This window comes from Bos taurus, chromosome 29 (assembly GCF_002263795.3).
Source record: "Bos taurus isolate L1 Dominette 01449 registration number 42190680 breed Hereford chromosome 29, ARS-UCD2.0, whole genome shotgun sequence".
Lineage (NCBI taxonomy): Eukaryota > Metazoa > Chordata > Mammalia > Artiodactyla > Bovidae > Bos > Bos taurus.
The window spans coordinates 18,311,646-18,337,648 of record NC_037356.1 but is presented as its reverse complement, the minus strand read 5'-3'; the positions used below and the strand labels follow the sequence as shown (position 1 = coordinate 18,337,648).

The 26,003-nt window shown below is 36.6% G+C and overlaps 1 protein-coding gene across 3 annotated transcripts in view; it reads right to left on the bottom strand.

Moving 5' to 3' along the window:
• Positions 1 to 57: 57 nt before the first annotated feature.
• The window catches only part of RSF1 (remodeling and spacing factor 1), a 148,931-nt gene continuing 122,985 nt past the window's right edge, over positions 58 to 26,003 (bottom strand). For all 3 annotated transcript variants that reach the window (XM_010820856.4, XM_005226727.5, XM_002699063.6), the window contains 7 exons: positions 20,840 to 20,894; positions 19,768 to 19,877; positions 15,324 to 15,391; positions 14,484 to 14,691; positions 12,712 to 12,932; positions 10,331 to 10,519; positions 58 to 7,597 (listed from right to left, as the gene is read on the bottom strand). In XM_010820856.4, coding sequence (XP_010819158.1) covers positions 7,029 to 7,597; positions 10,331 to 10,519; positions 12,712 to 12,932; positions 14,484 to 14,691; positions 15,324 to 15,391; positions 19,768 to 19,877; positions 20,840 to 20,894 — 1,420 coding nt within the window. In that variant the 3' untranslated portion in view covers positions 58 to 7,028. The remainder of the gene's footprint in view (positions 7,598 to 10,330; positions 10,520 to 12,711; positions 12,933 to 14,483; positions 14,692 to 15,323; positions 15,392 to 19,767; positions 19,878 to 20,839; positions 20,895 to 26,003) is intronic.

The window sequence follows — 26,003 nt, the reverse complement described above, 5'->3', positions numbered from 1 at the left end:
CTATGTGCTACAAAGTTTAAAATAAACTAAATTTGCAAACACATCATGCTAAATACATCAAATTATTTAATTTTTTATTATGACAATTGACATATATTAAGTGAAAGAAATGACAGAAGTATTATAATAAAACATTTTGAAAGAAAAAAGTTACACAATTAGGCCAGTAGCCATAAAATAGCTTTTAGGCCTATTTTATAACACCAAGAGTTCTGATCAGACTGTAGTGAGACATTGAACATTTCATTAACAAAAATATTGGCACGAGCCACAACATATTTTGGTTGTCACTTACAAGGAATATTGTATTCAAACAACTATGCACTGCAATTCTAACACACTAGGTGTTCATACACTGCAGTTAACCCCTGAAGCTTTAAGCTACCAGGAATTCCCGTATTTTCTATGCACAAAATTTACTTTGTGCGTTATTGGAATCACACTTCCAGTTTTCACGTTTTTCCCCCCCTTACACATGCAGTATGTCTTATGTGGCAGAGAGCATGCCAGCTTCTGTTTAGCTAATACCACATTCCTTATTACCTCAAGAGTTTTATGTTAATCTTGGAGTCTGCTTTAGCGCTCATCTCCTAGAAACAAAATAAAGCATTCTGAGAACGTATCTAGGAATATTTTTTATGCATAGGAAAATAAAGCATTTCATATAAGCATGTCTGAAAACCCAAGAGGCATTTTGATCAAACACTCCCTGGATCCTAGCTATTAGTTTAAAATGGGAATCTAACATATACCATCTACAAATTCTTATCTGGGATTTATATTCTTTGCCTGGAAACTCATGATTCCCAAGCTTCATTTCTGAATAGACAAGGATAGCAAAGAAACTGACATCCCACAGTAACTGGAAATAGATAAAGGTAACTTAGGTAGAAGTTATGAATTTAATTCTTTACAAGAATACACTTGTGCTACAAAAGTGAGAAATCAGAATGGTACATTATCAGATGGCAAAAAGCACTGGTGTTTAAACAGAGGTGTCAATATAACTTATCAAAAATGTGCCATGTAAAAGACTGCTATACTTAGCAGCTCTATAAGATTTCAAAGTATTTATCAAAAAAGAAGGGAATTTGAATTTGAATCTGATATCCCTTCCTGCCATGCCTCCAGCAGACAACTATTCCTGTGGAATTAAGTCTACTGAATTGAGTCTACAAGAACCAAATCGAACAATTCTAGTTTTTACTTCTTTTACAGATTGAAAACAAAGCTGTGTTCCACTCCCAATCCCCCCATCCCAACACAGGGTACACCCTTTCAAGGTGTATAAAAAACCCCAGCAGGTTTGGGCAAGCTACAATTCAGATACCATAATCAAGACATTACTTTCATAATAGAACACAACACCAGATCAACACTGAGAAAACCATAGTTAAGCATCACGAAAATCACACACTTTAAGAAAGTATCATTAACTGCCAAATTTGAGCTATAACAGCTGTTCTAAAATTGAAAATCCATTTACACTAAAATAAACTAAATCTATGTATGGATGTCTAAGTATGGTGTGTGTGTGTAATTTTCATGCAATGATCTTAAAGCTTTGGAGACAGGTCATTAGCCTAATTTCCAGGCTTGTCCATATAGCAGTATTGACATGCACCAACTCTGCTAAAGGGCAGAATGAAAAAGACCATGGCACAAAATTTTAAACAATTTTAGGTTTAATTACATAATGCACCTGTAGATGTTCTAGCATAAACACAATTGTAAAAATCTACATCCTATTTTAGGGTATTTTCCACCTCCCATCCCTTAAAAGCTGTACAGTTATAAAAATGTGACTCTCAAGCAAAATAAACTTTTTTTTTCTTTTGCAACATACAAAATAAGTTAAATGATTCAGAAGGTTTTGAGCCATTAAGTCTCCCAATAACTGTGTTCTTGGCCATCCAATAAACGTGACATGCAGATAGCTCCTGGTCTAAGACCAGAACTCAATAAATACACGTCAAACAAAACCCCAAACACTTAAATTAGATTTCTTTAGAAACTGATGAAAGTCAAGAAAATATATAGTTAGGGCTAACAATTCCATTCTTAACTTACATCATCCAGTGGCAAAATGAACAAGGCAGGTCACTCAGTCCTTAGTGCATTTTCTAGCTTGTACCGGTTTGGCAAAAAAAAAAACAAAAAACAAATGTAGTTCCTTTAAAAATGTTTTTTTTTTTTTTTCTCATTCACAATGTCTAAGGAGATTAATTAATTTCTATTTGTCTAATAATTGTTATGCCCTCTGATATAACTTATGCATAGGATAGACATCTTAGTTATTAAAATAAAAACCTTTACTAACTGAAATCACTACAATGTGCCAGAATTGGGTTTTCAGTATTTTCCAGAGTGAAATGGTATAAATATAAAATGAAAAAAAAAATTGACGAGAGCAAAATGAAAAAAATTCACTAATGGAAATCGTATTCTAATCAATTTCTGAGAGGGTTTACATGAAATTTTAAGTGTTGAGTGTACTGTCTGGAGTAGTTACATACCAAGTACACTACATTTTGGCTTACAATGACTGCTTGATTGCTGGGGGATGACTATCTTCATATATGTTACATAGTTACTTAGCAATTCTTGGCACTCAAAAAAGTGTTAATGATAATTTGAAATATTTTGAAGACAAATTATTAATTATACATATAACAACTCAGTTTAAATACATTGATAATAAAAGTTCTTGTCTTTCAGGATTGGTATAAAACAATGAAGTAAATCAGCAGTTAGCTTGCCACTTCCAAGGTAGGATTATAGGTACACACTGGGAATGGTGGATAAAATAGGAATGGATTTTATTCTAAGGAGGTTTAATAACAGATATTAAACAGAGGACTAAGTAGATACAGAAGGTATGCAGTCTTGGCATTCTTGCTTCTTGGGAGAACCAGGATGTTAAACCAAGAAGAGGAACTTCACTATTTTTCTCTAGGTTTTCTGTAATTAAATTATGTTCATAATCTCACATCAGTTACAATTATGTCTTTTTTCTTGTGTCAAATAACTTCAAAGCGTTTTTATTTCTTCTAACATCTAAGATATGTATATACATATTAATTTATATATATATATACATACATATATATGTTCATTCCATTTTTAAAAGATCTGGATTTTTGAATACTTGTCCTGTATCTGTGAGGCAATGCCATGAATCAGGGACCTTGTTCACTGTTGGTGAAGGGCAGAGTTCACAACTTTTTCTGAATATTAAACCTGTAGATTCAATCAATTATACAGTAGGACTAGAGAATGGCTAACACCTCGTATCCCCACACACATAGGCTAAAAAGGAATTCTTTGTGACGGAGAAAATTCCATCAACCCCACTTAAAAATAGCTAACATTTCCCCTCTTTTTAAACTCTAAGCAGGCCTACATTTTTCTTTATATATGTTCTTTGTGTATCATGGGATGGGTTCCATCAATCGAAAAGTAAAAACTGGAGTTTGTAATGTCCTGTTAATTTGTTTAAAAATCTTTTTACCAACAACTTCTTTTGCATTTGAAGTCCTTGATTCTTTGGTAGGTCATTTTGAAAAAAATCACACATGAATTTATTCTAAATGAAACTCCTTTTTATTCTTGGAATCTGTAGCCTTTGACCAACTGGAAAAAGATGTGCCAAGGAAATCCATCCTTAATAAATCAGGTATATTCTTGAAAATATCTCTGCCATCATTCTCTAGTACTGTGCCAACAATAGAAAATGTTTACACGAAACACTATTTCATCAGCACATGTCTACAAAAAAACATATTATTTTCAGTCTGAGTTTTCATAAATTTTAATTCAAAGTTTCTGCTTTGTGAAAATTTGGCTAGTTTTCAAACCTTTACAGAAACCAAACTAAATATTGTGAGTACTAAACTACATCTCTCCTTAATACATTTGCTATAGTGGAGTTTGATATTGGGAGTCTGATTTATACTTCCAAAAAGGGGTTTTAGAGTATTAAAGGGTTCTATTATTACACAGCAGCTACTGAGAGCCTAGATCCATGGTCAGTACTCTAACTACAAGAATCCAAGATGTTCTAAACTCTAGATGAATTGCTGCTTTCCTGTACAGCAGTCCTAATGTCTGAATTAGGACCGTTCCTAATGACTGAATTATGTCTTTGGATATAGAACATTCTCTTTTTCCTATATTGTTTTTTTTTTAACTTCTTCAAAACATGTTCAGAGTTGGTATTTCAGCAAACACAAGACTCTTTGAGGGACTGAATCTAAACACCAAGCAGCAGAATTGTTTGTGAACTGTTCAACATTTCATCAGCCATAATTAACCTATCTGCATGATAATTTGTGACTATCAGGTACTTGGATTGTACTCTTTGTAGATGAAGCAAAGTTAACTGGTTTAATCAGAATGTAAAGGAAATTCAAAAGGAAACACTCACTATTGAGTTCACAAACACTTAATTCAAGTTTGGTAAATAACAGGCAGCAAAAGTGGCATCATAACCCATGTCAGTGAGACATTTGCTAAATGGAATACTCAGTCTTTACGAAGATAAAAATTAACCTTTTGCTCTCTATGGCAGAAGGGTAAAAAGAACTTATTTCACATTAGGCATCCTGTAAAATAAATAATCTACCCATTTAACACTTCTTGTCATTTGCTTAACTGAAGAGAATAGGTTGAAGCAGAAGCTCGTGTGTCCGGAGGTAGAGAGAGGGATTTTCTACACCGTAGTGGCTTTACCCCGTTGCAGGACTAAAATGGTAGCAGAAGACGGGGGGCAGGATAGGCCACCTGCACGTTCTAACCACTTACCATGCATTAATAGGAATCCTTCTATTGCCTCCTGTTTTATGTAGTTAAAAGGCTCACATTCTTAACTGACTCTCAAATAAATGGGACAAACCTAGCCAGAAAGCAGGCCTGGTAAGTGAATGTGGCTCCTTACATAGCCCTGCTTACTGTCTGGGAATATAAGTCCTTCACTCCCTTCTGGTGGAATATTGTCTCAAAATAAAAATCACAACTTGCTTGGAACCACATGCTACTGGTGCATCCTATTTTTAGGCTGCTTTCATTATTTTATTTTTTATACAGATACATATACACTGCTAGAATCAAAGCAAAAATATTAATGGGCAGGTACTACAGAACTAAGGTGAAACAAAACAAACAAACAGGAACCAACAAGTGAAAAACAACAGCTATAAACTTTCAAGGCCAAAAGATAAGATTTAAGGGCAACACCTGTGAAGGGAGGAAAAGAAAGAGTATGAAGTTTCTAGAGGTATTTATAATGCAAGTCTAATGCCAGCTTTTTAATAATAAAAAAGAGAAGTGCTTTATTATTCACTGACTAGCACATAGAATGCTTAATTTGGGAAGAAAAATTCATGAAGTTCCTTGGGCCAGCAGCAGATATGGTGTGTCCATTGCCGGCAACAGACACAACACTGAAACAGAAAACCCAATCCCAGGGCAAAAGTATTCACAGAAGTAATGGCTGAAGGTTTCAGAATTTGACAGGCAAGGTTTAATCACAAGTGCTACACTCTGTACAACGTTATTTATGGCTCTGCCTGAAATTTTACAGCTGAAACAGAAACTAAGACAAAGTTCATATTTTAGTGTCAATTACATGTTAGATATTTAGTTAGTTACAAACCCCTATTTTCTTGAAACAAAGGGCTTATCTTTCTTTAAAATGTTGAGATGTTTGAAATGGATATATCTATTAAGTATATTGGTGGTTTTCAATCAACTCTATGTTGGTCATGTGACTATTAATGAATTTTAATAGAAGTCTAATGGCCAATGGCCAAAACTACATTCAAACCCTGCTAATATATCCAGGCAGATAGGAAATTCTAACACACACACATACACACACACACGCGCACGCGCGCACACACACACATGCTAAAATTCAAACTAAAAACCTCCCAAAGGAACTGCTTTGTTTGTAGACTTCAATTTGAAGTAGATACTAAGGGCAAGAATAGACCAGTTAAAATTCACCTGAAAATCCTTTCCCCTTCTTCAAATGTGCTAAAATACTGCAGTCAGCTTAGCATCCATATCTTCATGTATGTTATGTATAGGTGTATTTCTTTGAAAATGATAATTCAGATATTTAAATATTAAGTGGCCAGAAAACAAGAGTTACATTATCTGCAAAGTTTACAGTCCATTCAGGCCTTAAGAAAGACCACACTCATTTCACTAATAACTCTCATGATGGCATACTAAAGGCCACGTCATCACCACTGCATAAAGCTGTTTAAAAAAATTTGCTATTAGCACAACCTGGTTGTCAAAGCTTCATTATACATTTTACTATACAAATGCTTTTCAGATGATTTTTTTTTTAAAACAAGAAACTCCGCTATAACAGAAACTTAGGTTACAGTTTTTTATGATGGTATTTTTTTATCGGTCTCTTCTTTTTTAAGTGTGGTTATCTCCAATAGTAAACAAGTTGATTTCATGAATGCTGTTACTAAAATGACTTATGTATGATGTTATCTACAATTCTTAAATTGCAACAATACGGACTTGAACTTTTAAACAGTCTGTTAATCATCATCTATGCCATGAATGTTTAAATATAATATATATTTAATATGAAAAAAGCTAAAAGCACAAGTGCTTTCTCCCACCCCTAATTCTGTTTTGGGCCCTCACAGATTTGGAATGCATTCTTATCCACCCTTTTCACAAAGTCAGGAGAGCTCAGGAAATATAAAGTCAAAAATATACAAATCTTTGTTGTTATAATAAGATTTTTTTTCCCCATGACTGAAATTACCAAGGACCATGAACTTGGAAAAAGAAAATCAAAAGGAATTTACAGCAATTATTTATCTTTAAAGTTCAAAACTGGTCACTTCACAGAAAGACTTCAGGGTCTGTTGAAATTTTTCTTCTAAAAAGTCATTCTGTAGTGGAGTTTTCTAGGAAAAATAAAACAGCTTTTAATAACTGGCCCGCTGGTGTGAGAGCTACCGTGGAATAAATTAGCACAAAAATGGAAAAAAGTCTTATAACTGTTCACTGTTACAGACATAATCAACAAGGTCAGTCACTCTTAAAAGCTCATCTTCGTCCTCTTCTGGGGCCCCTGCCTCCTGCCCACCACTTGTCCCATTGGGGGCCAGGCTTGCACTGGCTGTGCTGCTGTCCTTGGGGGTCTGAGGCTTCTCAGCTGGCTTGCCAATCAAGTTTTCAATGGCTTTGCCAGGACTCTGTCCATTGGTGGAAGGTAGGTCCACTAAGCTATAGTCCAATGGGCTCCCCACCTTGCCTACATTTTCAAAGTCCTCTTCCTCGTCACTGTCTATCCGATAGGGCTTTTTGGTGCTGTCTTGTTCTGAGGGCAGGACCCTGGGCTGGCGGTCATGGGCAGGTTGATCTGCATCTCCATGAGCATTGTCACAACTCTCCTCTTCATCTGTCTCGATCCGGTGTAGCCGTTTTCGGGATGGTTTACCTTCTTCTTCCTCCTCATCTGCTTCGGAATACTCATCTGTGCTTCGACCCCGTTTTCGAACTGACCGCTTTGATTCTTTAGCTAGCTCATCATCTTCAGAGTTCTTGGACATATAGCTCTCTAGAATAAACAGCACATTTAAGCCATTGGCACAGTTAACCATTAATAGATATAAGTAATCCTCTTCTTCCTCCCATGTTCATCCCATGTCCTACTTTCAGACTTGCTTGTACATAAATATTTCCCTTCAATAACTGGCCTCATTTCTCTCTCTTCTCATTCTCACAGCAATGCCCAATATGATTCACAGTATACTTTATGGTTTTAGGAAAGGGCAAAATCCTTAATTAAATAAAGACAGGTTGGTCACAAACTAAGAAACTCCTTCCCACTAACCCTCAAATTAGAGAATTGTGTAAACATACCGAAAAGAAAAAATTAAAACTAAGCACTGCATCTGAAGTACTGCACTCTCTTTCCATATTATTAAATGTCCTTGGTAGCCCTTAAATGTTTTCTTTTTATCTATACTTGATCTCACCTGGTCTCATGGCTTTGCATACCACCCATTTGATGGTGACTCTCACATTTGTTTTAGGCAACCAATCCCTAAATTCCAGGCTCACGTATCAAACTGCCTATTCAACATCTATGCTTGGATTTCTAAACAGGCAGAACCAAGCTCCGACACTTCCTCCTCAACCTTGCACAATTCTGGTCTCTACCATCTTAGTTACTGGCAACTCGATTCTTCTAATCACTCAGCCATCCTTGATTCCTTTCTTTTTCCTATCTAATCCAACAGTAAATTCTGTGGGCTATATTCAAATATATTCATAATTTCACTGCTTTTCACCCCTTTACTGCTACTGCTCTAGTCTCACCCACCATCATCTCTCACCTGGCCTATTTTAATGACCCCCCCGAACCAGACTCCTAGATTCCCTCCTATACCCTTTAATTTACTCATAACAGAGATGCCATATTAAAATGTAAGTCAGATAATATCACTCCTTTGTGCAAAATCCTCCAATTATTTCTCATTTCACACATAATAAAGTCCAAAGTCTATACAATGGTCTACTGCATTATCTAACTATCCAATATGGTACTAAACGGAGCAAGACTCTATGGTCCTTGCCCCCCTTGTCTTCTGCTTGTGTTTCCACAGACTAAATTCTGTGGAAAACTTTAGTCAAAGAATAAGTTTTATCAGAGAAATGAGAAAATGCAGAAACAAAGAAAAACAGTCAAAGGAGATCAAATAATAATATAGTAGTCATTAAGCATAGTCAAGGACCTTTAGTTACTTCTCAAGGGCTACAGATAACATTCTGAGCCTCATCCTGTGAGCTGTCTTACAGATACTGAAACCCCAGGTGAAGAAGTTAACTACATGATGACCAGACTAGTTGTGACATGAGCTGCTACAATCCCAAGAATGGCTTCAAAGAAACAGGAATAAACCAACCCTAGAACTAAAGATTAACTGTACCTAAAACAACCAAGAGGATGCTGGTCAGACGACTGATGACCAATTTGAGTTGACTGTGCTGCTTCTGCATGCAGCCCCTTCCCTCAGCCTATAAAAGCTCTCATGCCCTGCTTGTCAGGAGGGGAGTCAGCCTTTGAACAGATGTCCACCCTTCCCATCCCTCACCAACTCCTTCCACCTCTCACCAGTGCCTGGCATCTAAAATAAAGCAAACTTTCCTTTCCACCAACCTGGCCTATTTATTGGCTTTTGTGTGGTGAGCACCCAGACTCCACCTTTGGGTAATAGTCCCCACTCACCACAGGTGGGAATCAACTCTTTTTTTTAGGTCTTTACTCAAATGCTGACTTCTGAGGGAGGCATTCCCTTGGTACTCTATCTGAAATTCCAACTACTCCCCCAACCTTCCCTTTCTACTTTTCTCCACAGCACTTATCTACACCTAATATATCTATTTATTTGTCATGGTTATTTATTGTCTCTCTTCCCCCAACAAAAATAAGACTTACATGAGGAAGCTATATTTTGGTTATTCTTTTCACTGTTCTATTCCCAGTGCCTAGGACAGTGATAGTTCATTAAGTATTTGTTTTTAATAGCTGAATTAATGAATTTATATTTCTCTTTAATGACACAAGAAGAGATACACATTCACCCAGATGTTTACCTCCCTTCTTTAGTCTCCCATACCCAAACATTTTTTTCCCTTACTGTCCTGGCCTGGGCTCAAACTTAATTGACAAGGATCTATGAAAGCAAATAATCTTCAATACAGATCATAAACAATGGAGAATTAAATATATAAAAAAGAAATAGGGGAAGGTGAAGGTTAGAATCATTTAAAATGAGAAGAACTCTAGAATAAACTACAAAGACTAAATGGACATGACAAATTCATATTTTAGAACTTGTAATTCTGGTATCGTGCACAGCTAAAGCTATTAAGAAATAAAAGTTTACTGACTAAAGGTCACTGTCAAAGTGAAGAGAGACAGTAGGCACTCTTGACTTGCAACTGTTCAGCTATTCAGGGCACAGGAGGTTATTTCAAAATGAGGGCCATAAATTATCAACAAGCAAAAGAAATCTTGTTAACAGATCACAATTTTCTGAAACTCTTCTAGTTTCAATGAAGAATTTAATTATTACAATTAAGAACTTAAAAATTATTATCTTATCAAGCATCAGTTATTTAAACTACAACCTAACCAGGCATAAAATAATGGGTTTTATCTCAAAGATACTATGCGCTATATTAAATTTCTAAGAAATGGTACAGAATCATAATCGTGAGTTCACTTTATAATTTGTACTACTGCCTTGCCCAAATGTCCGTAAACTGGAGAGCTATTCCTTACCTTCACTATCTGAGCTAGAGAGCCTACGCTTGTGAACTCGTCTGATTTCTTTACCACGTCGTAAACTCTTCTGGGAGCCATCACTTTCTGAATCTTCCTTGTAGTTAATTTGTCTCTTCTGGTTCCTTCTAGACCTTCTTCGCCGAGTTTCTACAAAATCATCGCTAAAGTCATCACTAAAGTCACTTTCTGTTTAAAAAAAAAAGGGGGTGGGTAGAAAGGAAAAAGAAGTCAAGTACAAATTTTAATTTTCAATTCCACCAAACAGAAATGTTAGTTTAGCTTATAAAAATATAAAGCTATTACACAGAGTTCAGTCATAACTTTTAAATGAAGAGTAACTTTTATAAATCTCTAATTTTCTTCTTAATAATATGAGTACATCTCAGGGGAGTTTTAATGCCGAAGCTCACAAATGTATCCTACTAGCAGTCAACCTCAAGGTTAAAAAATGTTTTATTGGGAATTCCCTTGGCAGTCCAGTGGCTCTGTGCTCTCACTGCCAAGGGCCTGCGTTCAATCTTTGGTGGGGGAACTAAGATCCCGTGGCACAGCCAAAAAAAAGGTTTTCATAAACCTTATCTCATACAACCTAGAGCTACCCAGTCAGCTGCATGGCTGCCACAACTGTTCTTCTTGGTGAATGGGTACTGTTCTGCCTCATGATAACCTGCTGTTCCTATGAATACAGCTGTATGGCTACATTCATAGCATTACAATGCACTGCAGAGGTTAAACTCTCTAACCACAGAAAACTGATGAGCTTGTTTCAAGTACAGAACTGGGGTTATACGTTTGGCTTTTACCCATGCAGAATTAAAATCTGCTGAACACAACTCACAGAGCTACTTTAACTCTCAAAGCACTGCTAAATAGCACTCTTCTTGTCACGTCATCTCTGATCAATACACCAAAATCAGGATATGGCATTATGTCAGAGTAGTTTTCAGGAAAGCTAACACATTTCACTGAATCATCACATCTAGCTTTGTTCTCTAATGGATTTCAAATACTTAAAAACTGCTAGCCAACAGCTTAAAGGGGTCCCCAGAGGCCAAATCTAGGACAAACTGAGTCAAAATAGTGATGGTAATAAGACCAAAATAAGAATCCATTAAATCCATACTGATATCAAAGAAATAAATATACAGGGCAGAACAGAAAGCTCTTTCTTATAGAATAGCAAGTAATAAATAGGAAGGAAGGAGTTAGAAAATCATCAACAAATGCTAAAACTAGTGAATACAACATCTGATAAGAACAAGGTTATTTACAGCCTCAAAATATCTTGTATGGATTACTTATTAATTACAAAGGGAAAATAACAAAGACTTGGAGGGCATACATTAATTATGTGATATTCTGGCCAAAAATGTATAACGAGACTCTAATCACAAGGAAACATAAAACCAAATGAGTTATATTTTACAAAATAACTAGTGTGTATTCTTAAAAAATGTTGTGGTCAACAAAGACAACATTTCAGGAATATTACAGATAAAAGAAGACCAAGGAGACATGAATAAATGCATAACGTAATCCTGAACTGGACCCTCAACCAGGAAAAAAACGTTTACATAAAGGACAATATTGGGGCACCTGATGATATCTGAATGTGTACTATTGATAAGTTAATGGTATTTTATCAATATAAAAATTCCCTACTTTGATATTATACTATGGTTATATAAGAAAATGTTCTTGTTTTCAGCAAATAATCACTGATAAAGGGGCCTGATGTCTCCACTTACTCAAAAGGTTTAGAAAAAAAGATAAAACAAAAAACTCCACAACCTGACCCGAGTTGGGATATAATACTCCTGTCTGTAGCATTTCCTAAGTAAGACGACAGCTACCTATCTGCCAATCCCATGGAGCATCTTATCTGTCGTTTTAGCTGCCGTGCCTCTCTTTAATTAATAGGGATGTGCATAGATATAAATAACACTGATAACTTATAAAAACTAATAAATTACTGATTATGATCTAAATGTTAGAGATAATTAGTGATCTTTCTCTAACAGCTAGACATCTGAGGAAAAATGTTCTCAGATTATTAAAAACGATTCCCCCAAAAAATAAAATAAAAACAATTCCCAAGAAACACTCTGGAGGTGAAGCCTAGGCATGGAAACACACGGCACCAAAAGGATTCATCACGACTGTAAACGAGTTTGGCATGAAGTTAACACATCCGTCCGTATCTGTCTTCTCAGACCTGCTTTATTGAAAGATTTAATCAGTGGTGAGTTGTAAGAATAGAACACAAAGTTTCATCAGACAGTTTATATTACAACTGAACAGAATTTTATTTTAAAAGATTTTAATTCCAGAAGTTACAAGAATTTCCTTAGTGAGCTGTGGATACGAATTATCTTTACCAGAGTCTCTGCTGTTCTCCTCAGACTCTTCCTCCTCATCATCGTCAGAGCACTTTCTCTTTGGGGTCTTTCTCCGCAAACGCCTGCTTTGCCTCATAGGCCGGGAGGGGTGTCGCCTTAGTCTTCGGCTACAGAAATCAGTGTCGCTGTCATCATTAGATGGTGGGTCTTCTTCACTCTCATCTGGGTTCTCATCAGATACAACAAATTCATCCTGAGATCTATCCAAGAGAAACCGGATGAATTATGATGGTACACTTATAACCATGAACCCATTTTGGAGTTCTGAGTTCAAATTCTAACAAGTCCACTGAAATTATTAAGCAGTGTTTAATGGAAATCTCTAGGTCATTGGATCAATTTCCCTGTTTATAGAATGAAGAGCTGTTTTGCACCCATTTTTTTTTTTAAGAAGGAGTTATGAAGATCAATTGATGCTCATTTTTGTACATAAATTGCTTTTGCCTCTTGGGAAGTCCCTCATGTGCCTCAAATTCAACATGTCCAAAAATGAACTCATTATTTCCTAGGCTACTCCTTTCTTCTGTTCCCTAGCCTGGTATTTGGTACTATCACCCATCCAGTAATTCAAGGCAGAAACTTGGAATTTATCCCAATTTCTTTCTCCCTGTTCATTTCTCATATCAATGACTAATTCCTCCTGAGTCTACTTCATAAAGATATCTCAAACCTGATATCTTTTCTCAGCTCAGGGTCTCATATCCCATCAAAACTACTACAGCAATTCCCCAAAATCTCTTTAATCTATGCTCATTTTACCTCAATAAATCCTACCAATGAATTCCAGGATGAATCTTTCTGAAACATAAACCTCATATTAGTCTGGTATTTAAAACTCTTCAGTGGGTTTCCATCATTCTTATGCAGGACAAACACAAAACTCCATCATCTGGTTCCTTTTTATGCCTTGGCTACATCTCCAGCAGGGCAATCTCTGATGCTACCTTAATTCTTTTTATCCTGACAAACCAGGAGTTTCCTAAATATTCTATGACATTTTATGCCTGGCTGCCCTGGACAGGATTTCTTTGCTTAGAATACTTTTTTCTTTATACTGCTTCTAATCCCAAATTCATCAGTCTGCCCAATTCATTCTTTACATTTCAGATAGAGCTTTATTTCCACTCTGAGGCCTTCCTTGACCTCCCTGGATTGATATGGCCCTCTTCTGTACCCTGCCTTATGTTTTAGTAGCAAACATGCAGAAGGACTTTTCTGTAGTTTATATGTTTGTTTCCTCCACTAACAATCTGAGAGGAGAAACTCTGTGGCATTCCTTCCATATATCTGCTCTGTAGAGAGGCTTCCTGACAGTACAGAAGAAAGCTTCTATACTGTAATTCAGCATAGAATTACATGCCCCAACCCAAACCCCTATAGGTCACCAGAAAATAGTTTCTAATTACTTATACCTGCCCATTTCTCACATTTGACTGGGAACCAATGCAAGGTGCATGGGTTCAATCCTTGGTCACGGAACTAAGATCCCACATGGTGCATGGCTTGGTCAAAAAATAAATAATTATTGTCGTTCAGCCGCTCAGTTGTGTCTGACTCCTTGTAACCCCAAGCACCCATAAAACTTCGTTTTAATCTAGAAAGAGCCAAAATCAGCATCGTTGAATCTGTTTTAAGTACCCTGAAAACAGACCGTCTACATGCAGAACAAAAGCCCCATCAGGACCAAGTTTGGTTGGAAGCCCTGTTCAAGCCTCAACCTAGGAAATGGGATCTACCAACAGACCACGCACCCATCACTGATCTTGAATTCATCCTCGCTCTCCTCTTCATCCAGGTTGCTGTCACTGTCCAGATCATTCAGTCGCCGGCGTTTCTTCCGGCGAGCAGCAGCTGCCCTCTGGGGTCGTTTATTTTCTTTTCTTTCTTCATCCAAAATAGTAGAGATGTCTTTTCCACGGTGGCCTGTGATGGTGGAGATATCTTTTCCTCGGCCAACTCCTGAGTCCAGGGGCAAGGATGTAGGGTTGAGGGGAAGAGAGGGAGGGAGAGATAAAGACAACTCTATGTTTATTAAAAGTTTCCCTTTAACATCTACAGATTGTCCTTAGCAGCTTTTTCATTTATTTATTTATTTTCTTCCTAGAGCTATGCAATTTTCTCACAGCTTTAACTGACAGAGTTTTCAAGAAAGTTTTACATTTGTTTATCGTATTAAATGGAGCTTTCCAGGTGGCTCACTGGCAAAGAATTTTCTTGCCACTGCAGGAGATGCGGGTTTGCTTCCTGAGTCAGGAAGATTTAGAGAAGGACGTGGCAACCCACTCCAGTATTCTTGCCTGGGAAATCCTATGGACAGAGGAACCTGGTGGGCTACAGTCCATGGGTTCGCAAAGAATTGGACATGACTGAGCAACTAAGCACAGCACACTTTTAAAACAATTAGTAAGCTCTGAGTCTACACACTGGCCCCATGTCCACGGATTATTTTCAATTACAGTCAACATCAGTAGTGATCGTGATACACACTGAGGAGAATGAGAAAATATGCTTGCTTACTGCTCTTTAATCAGGGCATTTTAATTAATGTACTGGCCAAGTGAGATGAAGAAAAGAGAATGATAAACATGTACCTCCTCCATCAGCCTCTTTGATATCATCTTCTATAGCTTCATCAATTGCTTCGTCAAACTCATCAAATCTAAAATACATACAACAATCACATTATAGCCTGTCCTGACATACGGACTAGAAAAATTGCCTCTAAAATAAAAAAGGCCAGAATATGAAACTGTTCTCTGGTACTTTAGGGCTGTGGAACTTGGATTAGATCATCCCATACTCCTGTTAACTTTAATTTCTTTGGTACAATAGAAACCAGTATCTAAGTTGTTCTTATTTTACTTTTAAAGAGTATCTATACCAAACATCAACAAGTATTTTTTAAACAGCCAGATAGTAAACATCCTAGGCTTTGTAGACTATACAGTATTTGTTGTAACTACTCAACTCTGCCACTGTAGTGCAAAATCAGCCACAGACAAAAAGTGAATGAATGTAACTAGTGTTCCAATAAACTTTATTTTTTAGACACTGTGATATGAATTTCACGTGGTTTTCAAATACTTTTCTCCTTCTGTTTTCTTTTCTCAACCATTTATAAATATAAAAGCCACTCCTAGGCCATGTGGTATACACAAACCAGTAATGAGCTGGACTGGCCCACAGGTCATAGTTTGCTACCCCAATTATACAAATCATATGACAGAGTAAACTGAACAAACTTAGTATTCCAGAAATAATACTAAGTGTGAGGAATATATTATTGTTGCTCTTAAATACTATATTATCATTATTACTGAAATTCTTATACAGATAGTCAAAATTTTAAAACTAGGTCAATGTACTCTTTCTCAAAAGAGCTTTTTCTTTCACCTAAAGAAAAAAAATACAAGACTAGATGATTCCTGAGATTTTTTTCACATACAAAGCTCCTTTCACTTTAGAACTGAGGTGATGTATACCTGTGGCAGATTCATGCTGATGTATGGAAAATACTATAAAGTAATTAACCTCCAATTAAAATAAATAAATTTATATTAAAAAAAGATAGAGGAACTTAATGAAGACTGGGCTAAGCATAGTAATTACTAGGCTCATGTGGCTATCCATATTTATTAAAATAAAAAATGCTGTTCCTCACTAGCCATATTTCAAGTGCTCAACAGTGATATATGGCTACTGATTTCCATACCACATAACAAGAAAGAGAACCCATAACCACAGTAAACCAGATAGCATTGGATTAAAGTTATCCAGTGATTAACAACACACATAAGACTAATAAGCAAATACTTTGCCCTCTGGAGTTGAGACATTCATTACAGCTACAGACTTCCTTTCTAGGAAAATATATATATACTTAGAGAAACATAAAATTTTACATATTTCAGAGGAATCACAAATTTCAGGCTAAGAACTCTTCTTCTACAAAATACTTTTAAATGCAGCACTTTACCTCCAATCTTTTCATATAATGCTATGAAAAACATCCTTGTAGATGTAACTGAGCTTTTCCTTAAGAGGAATTCTGAGAAAGAAAAAAAGTCTGTCCATCTATTCAGGAGGCTAGAAGAAGAGATACAGATCAAGCCAGATGCAAAGTTAATGGAAAAACGGGAATTTTCCCAAGGACATGATGCAGCTGTAAAATGTCATAATAATCCAGTTCCTCTTCTTCTTTTTTTGAAGTAGAAAATTTTTATTACTTTGCCAGGCAAAGTGGGCCACAGTTAATGCCCTCAAAACTGTGTCCCCAACAATCTATTTCTTTGAGCCACTACTACCTTCTTATTGAGATACTGTGTTTTCTAAATTCAGAGAGTATCAGAATCTTTGAACAAAGGAAACTGTATCAATAAGCAAGAAACTCCCACCCTCGACCAGAGGATCTAAGTCACTTTTAACACAAATAAAAAGTTTTGATTTACATTTCAGACTCAGTTTGCATAAGCTGTTGGACACAACACCCTACACTTTACTTTATCTTCATCGTTTTCAAGGAAAGAGGACCCTGTGTCAACCATGCAGTCTGCTTTTGCTTTGAGCCTTACTCTTCATTTAAATGTCATCTAAACTCTATCCCTTAATAAACTCCTCTATTAAGAAGAGGTGGCAAGAATACACAGAACAAAAAAGATCTTCACGACCCAGATAACCACAATGGTATGATCACTTACCTAGAGCCAGACATCCTGGAATGCGAAGTCAAGTGGGCCTTAGGAAGCATCATTACAAACAAAGCTAGTGGAGGTGATGGAATTCCAGTTGAGCTATTTCAAATCCTAAAAGATGATGCTGTGAAAGTGCTGCACTTAATATGTCAGCAAATTTGGAAAAGTCAGTAGTGGCCACAGGACTGGAAAAGGTCAGTTTTCATTCCAATCCCAAAGAAGGCCAATGCCAAAGAATGTTCAAACTACTGCACAACTGCACTCATCTCACACACTAGCAAAGTAATGCTCAAAATTCTCCGAGCCAGGCTTCAACAGTAAGTGAACCGTGAACTTGCAGATGTTCAAGCTGGATTTAAAAAAGGTAGATCTTTTTCAGTTCTTTTGTGTATTCTTGCCACCTTTTCTTAATATCTTTTGCTTCTGTTAGGTCCAGACTGTTTCTGTCCTTTATTGTGGCCATCTTTGCATGAAATGTTCCCTTGGTATCTCTAGTTTTCTTGAAGAGATCTCTAGTTTTCTTGAAGAGATCTCTAGTCTTTCCCATTGTACTGCTTCTATTTCTTTGCACTGATCACTGAGGAAGGCTTTCTTATCTCCCCTTGCTATTCTTTGGGATTCTGCATTCAGATGGACAATATAGTTCTCCTACAATGCTTATTCTGATTATGTAAATTTGTTCCAACATGACTGATATATTAGGAAATACTTCAAACATAACATGTATTTCATACTAGCTTATACATAATTTTCTTCACGAGAAACACTAGGTAAATACAGAAAACTGCACCAGCTGCATAGGAATACACAAAACAAACACGTCATGTGTGCTATAAGCTACAACCATCCACACCTAGTATTACAACTTTCTGGCTGATTTTAAAAACCCTTCATGCCACTATACGATATATTACAAACTGCAACTCTCCTCACAATCACTTCTGCAGACAAGCTTCAGGGCTTTTTCAACATAAAATGTCATTGTTTATTGTAGTATTTATGTTATCTCTTAAGCATTTAACATGTGTCCAATGGTACTGCCATTTTTATAAATATTTTTTAATGTGTCACTAATGAAATTTTTGTTTGCTTCTAACACCATATTTTCCATAATCTCTATGGCTTTTATTGTGAGATTCTGAAACAATGGCAATTTTTAGGAATGTATTGGTTGTGTTGTAGTAGAAGTGACTTTAACACTTGAACTTTCCATTAGGTTTTGACTTCACTAATTATAATAATTTTATTTTAAAAAAAGGTACCTTTTCTTTTTCAAAGTCTTTCTTTTTTTAAAAAGAATAAGACAGACACCATTCCCACAACCATTAAGGATATTACTCTTACTGATCTAATGCGTTTTATAAGTTTTAACAGTAACAACAGAAACTACACAAGGGGAGTTCTTTCATGATCACTGACGAAAGTTTATAAACAGGAAGCAAGCTCAAAGTTCTATAAAGTCAATTTTGCTTCTTATCTCAAGTTATTCAAGTTAAAAGACTTTTGTTGTTGTGTAACAATGGTCTAAAATAATTAAAATATCAGTTATGTATTATTTGAGTGAGACAGGGTGGTTTAATGGAGAGAACACTAGATGAACAAACAATTAGAAGATAAGATTTTAGTCCAGGTTTAGCTGCTAACAGAGTGACCATGGAAAAGTCTCTCTGTGGTGTATTTCTGAAGGCAGATGGTAAACCAGATTGCATTAACTGAGTCTTTCAATGGGCACCAATGGAGCACTATGCTAGCTGTAAAAACAGAGGGATGCATAACACGGACATGGTACTTCCCTTCATGTTAACAGTGTAGTGTAGGAGAGCAATATTAATCAAAAAATAAAAATCACAATTGTTACAACTACAGAAGTATTCTCAAGGAGAAGACCTGGTTGCTATAAGGGCATATAATAGAGGGATTTGATTAAGAGAAGGTTGTTATTTAACAAGGTTAAAAAAATAGAAGGGAATTTCAAGGCAGAGTAATCAGTCTGCACAAAGGGACTGAAAGAAGACAATGTGGCTAACTTGAGAGAAAGGGAAAAATGTGGATGAGGTGGAGCTGAAAGGCCAAGAGCAGGGCAGACTGTGCAGTGCCTCTGGGCCTCGTTAAAGGCGTCAGTCCTCATGCCCAGAGCTAGAGAAATTGGGCAGAGTATGTTAAACAGAAGAGGACAGCATGAACAAATGTACATTTGAAAAAGATGATGTTGGCTGCTCTAAAATTCTGATTCTAAAGACAGTGAATAAGAAATATATATACAACTTCTAATGATCACTGTAATGGTAAAATCAAGGTTGTTTTAAAAACAGTTTTCACGCTTTCATTTCCACAGATTTCATACCTGTAACTTATACATTTCCGTGTTCTTGTCGACCTCCTTTCAAGCAAGTTTGCTTTGGATTTTTTTGAATCTTTTTTCTTTTCTTCATGATCTTCCGAAAAATCTGGCTCCTGGTTTAAAAATATGATAATAAATATACAGGTTATTATGACAGAACAAAGTTCCTCGGAATTAATAGCTTTCTAAAGTCCATCTAGGCAGCACATGTGAAAGGTTAAAAAAAAAAAGTGAAACGGTCGCCTCCAAACTGAATAAACAGGGTAACACTCAGTATAGAGATTAAAAATAATACTGATGGATCAAAGGATGAAAATACTTCTGTATCAAACTTACGCTTTTGTGAGTTTATAGTTACCTCTTTTAAAACAATCATGATGAAGTCTACCTACTAATAACTAAAGTTAACACACATAAAATAAGTCAACAGATATGCTGAATAAATGAAATAATGGATTTAGAAGAAGAAAGGGACATGGTGCTCCAGAAAAATAACTAACCAGACAGGTGATTTCAGTGTGTGATTTAATTAAGCCTGGAATGAAACTGCATTTGAAATGAAGAAAATGTCTTCATTTCAAATGAAAACCATGTCACATATATTTTCACTCATGACATACCTTTCTTAATTACTAATTAGATTAATAAATGCAAAACAATGATATCCCTTCAAAGAAACCAAACTGTAAGGACACAAATTGGAGTTTCTGATTACTCCCAAAAGTAGGAAATAAAAAACCAAATATCCCTGAACCATTTTTTAGTCACTTTACATAAACAGCACATAAAGAAGCTAAAAACAAATTACCCAATTTAGGGTAAAAAATCAGAACACAAACCCCATATAGGGATGAGCTGTAAACCTGGTTCGGATGCAATGTTACATTTTGGGGCTATCTGTTCACACAAAATTTCAATCATAAGGGAAATGGGTGATTTTTTGAAAGTGCTAAATTTCATTTTTAATAAAAGCGGTATATTATATGTTTAAAACCACTCATATAACAAAGTGAGTTAAATTTTAGAACACTTTTGGCAGTCTCCTGTCTAAAAATACTATAAACCAGAAACTTACTTGTGGAGGAATGATGTTTTCAATACTAATACCCACATACACCAAGCGTTCTTTCCTTTAAAAAAAAAAGGCAAAAGAAATAAAAATGTAGCTTTGGAACATACTAATGCAACTATTTTTAATAGCATATAGGTAATTCCTCTGAATAGTCTAACTGGCTTAAAGGACTCCCTAGAGATATGAAATGTAAAACTTGCTTCTTTAAACTTCATTTTACTTCATATTATACTGTATTCTTGCATTTCATGTTAATGTGGCTTGTCAAAATTATTTAGAATACAAGTTTGTTTGACATGAACCATGAATCTGGACTATTTCGAAAGGTTGTTTTCCAAGTTTTCTATCAAACTACCCTGTACACAGTTGACAGAGGGATATTAATAAATCTTGTGTTAGTTAAAAAAAAAGCATACAAACTGAGATTTGCTAAAAATAAAACTTATGAAAACATTACTAACATAGGTAATACTAAAATTACAACTTTACGGTAATAGCAGAAGCTAGGTCATGAACATATTAGTTAATATCTATGAAACTTATAGTACTGGTATCTGTGGCAGGCACAAAACTTTCTAAAGGTATGAAAATCTCAGCTACAGAAGTGATTGATACCAGGCAATAAACCTTGAAAATGAAATAAACAAGGAAATTTGATGAAAAGAGCCATGCTGTGACTCACTGATGAAGTGATTAGATGAAATGTCAACTCTGATAGGACAAACTGTATCTTTGTTATGCTGGAAGTTCTCAGCAATACTGTATGTGAAAGACTCTAAACCCATTCACTTCTTGTTTGCAGAGAAGAAAAGCAGCAACATAGTTATACATCTCTGCACTACACAGGATGCTTAACAAAAAACTTATCTTCAGAGCCTGTTGAGACTCTTCCAGGAAATGTGGATTTATGAACACTAAAGATACTTCCAGAGTTTCCCTTCAAAGAAACCTTTGTTGATTTTAATTCAAAAAATTTTACACCAAAAATTGCTGTATACAACAGTAGTTTTCTCTGGTTTTCCGACAGTTGATTCCATTCACCAAGGACAACTGAGCTCTTGCATACACATGCCACTGTATGTTCCAATAAACAGAAATATAATAGTAACCACTCTTCTTCCATTTGTGATGTCCTAGAAACGACATTAATGATCTAGTTAATCAGAGATACCAAAGGAACATTTCATGCAAAGATGGGCTCGATAAAGGACAGAAATGGTATGGACCTAACAGAAGCAGAAGATATTAAAAGAGATGGCAAGAATACACAGAAGAACTGTACAAAAAAGATCTTCACGACCCAGATAATCACGACGATATGATCACTCATCTAGAGCCAGACATCCTGGAATGTGAAGTCAAGTGGGCCTTAGAAAGCATCACTACGAACAAAGCTAGTGGAGGTGATGGAATTCCAGTGGAGCTATTCCAAATCCTGAAAGATGATGCTGTGAAAGTGCTGCACTCAATATGCCAGCAAATTTGGAAAACTCAGCAGTGGCCACAGGACTGGAAAAGGTCAGTGTTCATTCCAATCCCAAAGAAAGTCAATGCCAAAGAATGCTCAAACTACCGCACAATTTCACTCACCTCACACGCTAGTAAAGTAATGCTCAAAATTCTCCAAGCCAGGCTTCAGCAATATGTGAACCGTGAACTTCCAGATGTTCAAGCTGGTTTTAGAAAAGGCAGAGGAACCAGAGATCAAATTGCCAACATCCGCTGGATCATGGAAAAAGCAAGAGAGTTCCAGAAAAGCATCTATTTCTACTTTATTGATTATACCAAAGCCTTTGACTATGTGGATCACAATAAACTGTGGAAAATTCTGAAAGATGGGAATACCAGACCACCTGACCTGCCTCTTGAGAAATTTGTATGCAGGTCAGGAAGCAACAGTTAGAACTGGACATGGAACAACAGACTGGCTCCAAATAGGAAAAGGAATTCGTCAAGGCTGTATACTGTCACCCTGTTTATTTAACTTTTATATGCAGAGTACATCATGAGAAACGCTGGACTGGAAGAAACACAAGCTGGAATCAAGATTGCCGGGAGAAGTATCAATAACCTCAGATATGCAGATGACACCACCCTTATGGCAGAAAGTAAAGAGGAACTAAAAAGCCTCTGGATGAAAGTGAAAGTGGAGAGTGAAAAAGTTGGCTTAAAGTTCAACATTCAGAAAACAAAGATCATGGCATCCGGTCCCATCACTTCATGGGACATAGATGGGGAAACAGTGGAAACAGTGTCAGACTTTATTTTTCTGGGCTCCAGAATCACTACAGATGGAGACAGCAGGCATGAAATTAAAAGATGCTTACTCCTTGGAAGGAAAGTTATGACCAACCTAGATAGCATATTCAAAAGCAGAGACATTAGTTTGCCAACAAAGGTTCGTCTAGTCAAGGCTATGGTTTTTCCTGTGGTCATGTGTGGATGTGAGAGTTGGACTGTGAAGAAGGCTGAGCGCCGAAGAATTGATTGTTTTGCTTTTGAACTGTGGTGTTGGAGAAGACTCTTTCGAGTCCCTTAGACTGCAAGGAGATCCAACCAGTCCATTCTGAAGGAGATCAGCCCTGGGATTTCTTTGGAAGGAATAATGCTAAAGCTGAAACTCCAGTACTTTGGCCACCTCATGCAAAGAGTTGACTCATTGGAAAAGACTCTGATCCTGGGAGGGATTGGGGGCAGGAGGAGAAGGGGATGACAGAGGATGAAATGGCTGGATGGCATCACTGACTCGATGGACGTGAGTCTGAGTGAACTCCGGGAGTTGGTGATGGACAGGGAGGCCTGGCGTGCTGAGATTCATGGGGTCGCAAAGAGTCGGACACGACTGAGTGACTGATCTGATCTGATCTGTGTAGGTTCTTTAGAACACAGCCTTTACTGCCCTATAAACTCTAGGCCCTACTAACAAGAATTTTATAGTCTTTTTAGAGACAGGTTATATAGCTATTAGGCTTCCCAGGTGGTGCCAGTGGTAAAGAACCCTGCCAAAGCAGGACATTCCTGACAAACATTCAATCCCTGGGTCTGAAAGATCCCCTGGAGGACAGCATGGCAATTCCCTCCAGGATTCTTGCCTGGAGAATCCCATCGGACAGAGAAGCCGGGCGGGCTACAGTTCAAAGGGTAGCAAAAGTTGGACACAACTGAAAGGACTTAGCACACATGTATGAAGTTATTAAATAAAAACTGGCATATAAAAATAATAAAATTATTTTAATCAAAACCTGTTTTTTAAAAAACAGTACAGTTAATGAACTAAAAACCAGGAAAGGAAGAACAGTACTAGCTGAAATTAACAGGGAGGGCTACATGGATAAGTCAAAACTTCAGCTGTTATTAAAAATGTCTGACATGTCTCTAACCAAGTTTGCTGTGATATCAATTTCCTCTTTTGTACTGCAAAAGCTTTATTTCCACTTGACCATTATTTCTCTTCTCAACTCAATGGAAAAAACATATGGTCATGTTGCAGGTTAGGTCATGATTTACGTCAGACTTGGAAATCCAAAGGTAAATAAGACATGGTTCTTGCCCTCCCAATTATTTAACAACTGACGGTACTCCGTATGAACAGGTATAATGGAACTGTGAAAAAAGATCAGATTTTTGTCTGAAGAGGTGAGAAATTTGGAAAGACCTTAAATAGGTGGTAATATTAATATCTGAGTAAGATCTTAAAAGGTAAGAATGATTTCTCCTCAAAGCATTTTCTTGCTTAGTAACCTTATGGAAAGTTACATCTTCCATTCCATCTCACCAAATAGTTCAATGATCATATTGGGCTCAGACCTTACTATTACCACACGCCTTCTAAGATTTCAATTTCAAGGAACCTGTTTTCTGGTTTCTACTAACTCGCTTTCCAGCTGACTCCCTCTAGTACACTGATTTTGACAACTCCCTGACTCCAGTGGAACCTCTACCCACTGACCCTACTCTCTATTCACTGTTTGGCACTCCCTCTGTATCCTTACTTTCCCCCTTACCTCACTTAGACTTCATGCTCCATCATTATAAATACTCCTTTGCACACACCTTCAAATTCCTTGTCTTTTTCTCTCCTTCCCTCTGTTACCTTACCTCGAAAATGCCAACCCTGATTAAACCCAACTCTGTGCTAGCAAAGCACTAGTAACAGTACTCTGGAAGCACAGAGCTATTTGAATTCCCAATAATTTCTGGCACCAAGTCCTGGAAAGGACGTTTACAAATCAGTTGCATGGACTTCTGAAACATCAGACATCACTAAGATCACAGTTCCAGTTCTATAGACAGTTGCTGGCTAGTTACTAATTACTCACTAACACATCCTTCTTTTTCATCATACCAGAGCCATATACTGTATACCTCATTTTGATTACATTGCCTGGCATAAAGTAGGTGCTCAAGAAATGTTCAATATATGTTGACTAAAAGCACAAACAAGGGGAAAGATGCTCTAGCACTATGACACAGAGAGTAAGCAAGGCTCCGAACTGTTCGGATGAATGCTAGAGAAATTGTTTCACAGATCTGAAACTGGATGAATAAAAATGCTCACTTTTAAAAGAGATTAAGTCCCCTGAAATTTACAGTTAATGTATTATTTACTTTAGAAACACACATATTTTGCTATTTAGAGCTTCTAATATAAACATACATTAGGAACTATAAATAATGAAGGCTTTGTTAACCAGATTCTGGGGAAAAATTAGCAAACAATAGTAACAATTCGGTTAACCTGCCTTGTCAGAATGGTCTCTCATATAGGATTTAGTGTGTGATCTAAAGGCACACACAATTACAGATGTCCTCTCAAAGGATGACATTTAAGTATAGAGGATTATCAAGGATAGAAGAGAAACTAGATGAACTAGTAAATGGGAGACCAACAGTGTAAACAAATATCGTGGCACATTTTAACATAAATTTCTAAAATTTAAAGTATTTCTTAACTAGGGCAGCACTTCCTCAAGTATAGGAGGCAAAAGTAAATGCTCACCAATCTTTCCAGATATAAACCCGACAAGCATCATAAGCCTCCAAAGGACAAACAGATACAATATGAGCATGAGACAAATTCTTAGTGGTTTACATTCTTGGCTTTTAGAGAGAATCCATTTTCTTCCATGTCCTTAAAGAATAAGCCTATTAGCTATGTACAATTTTA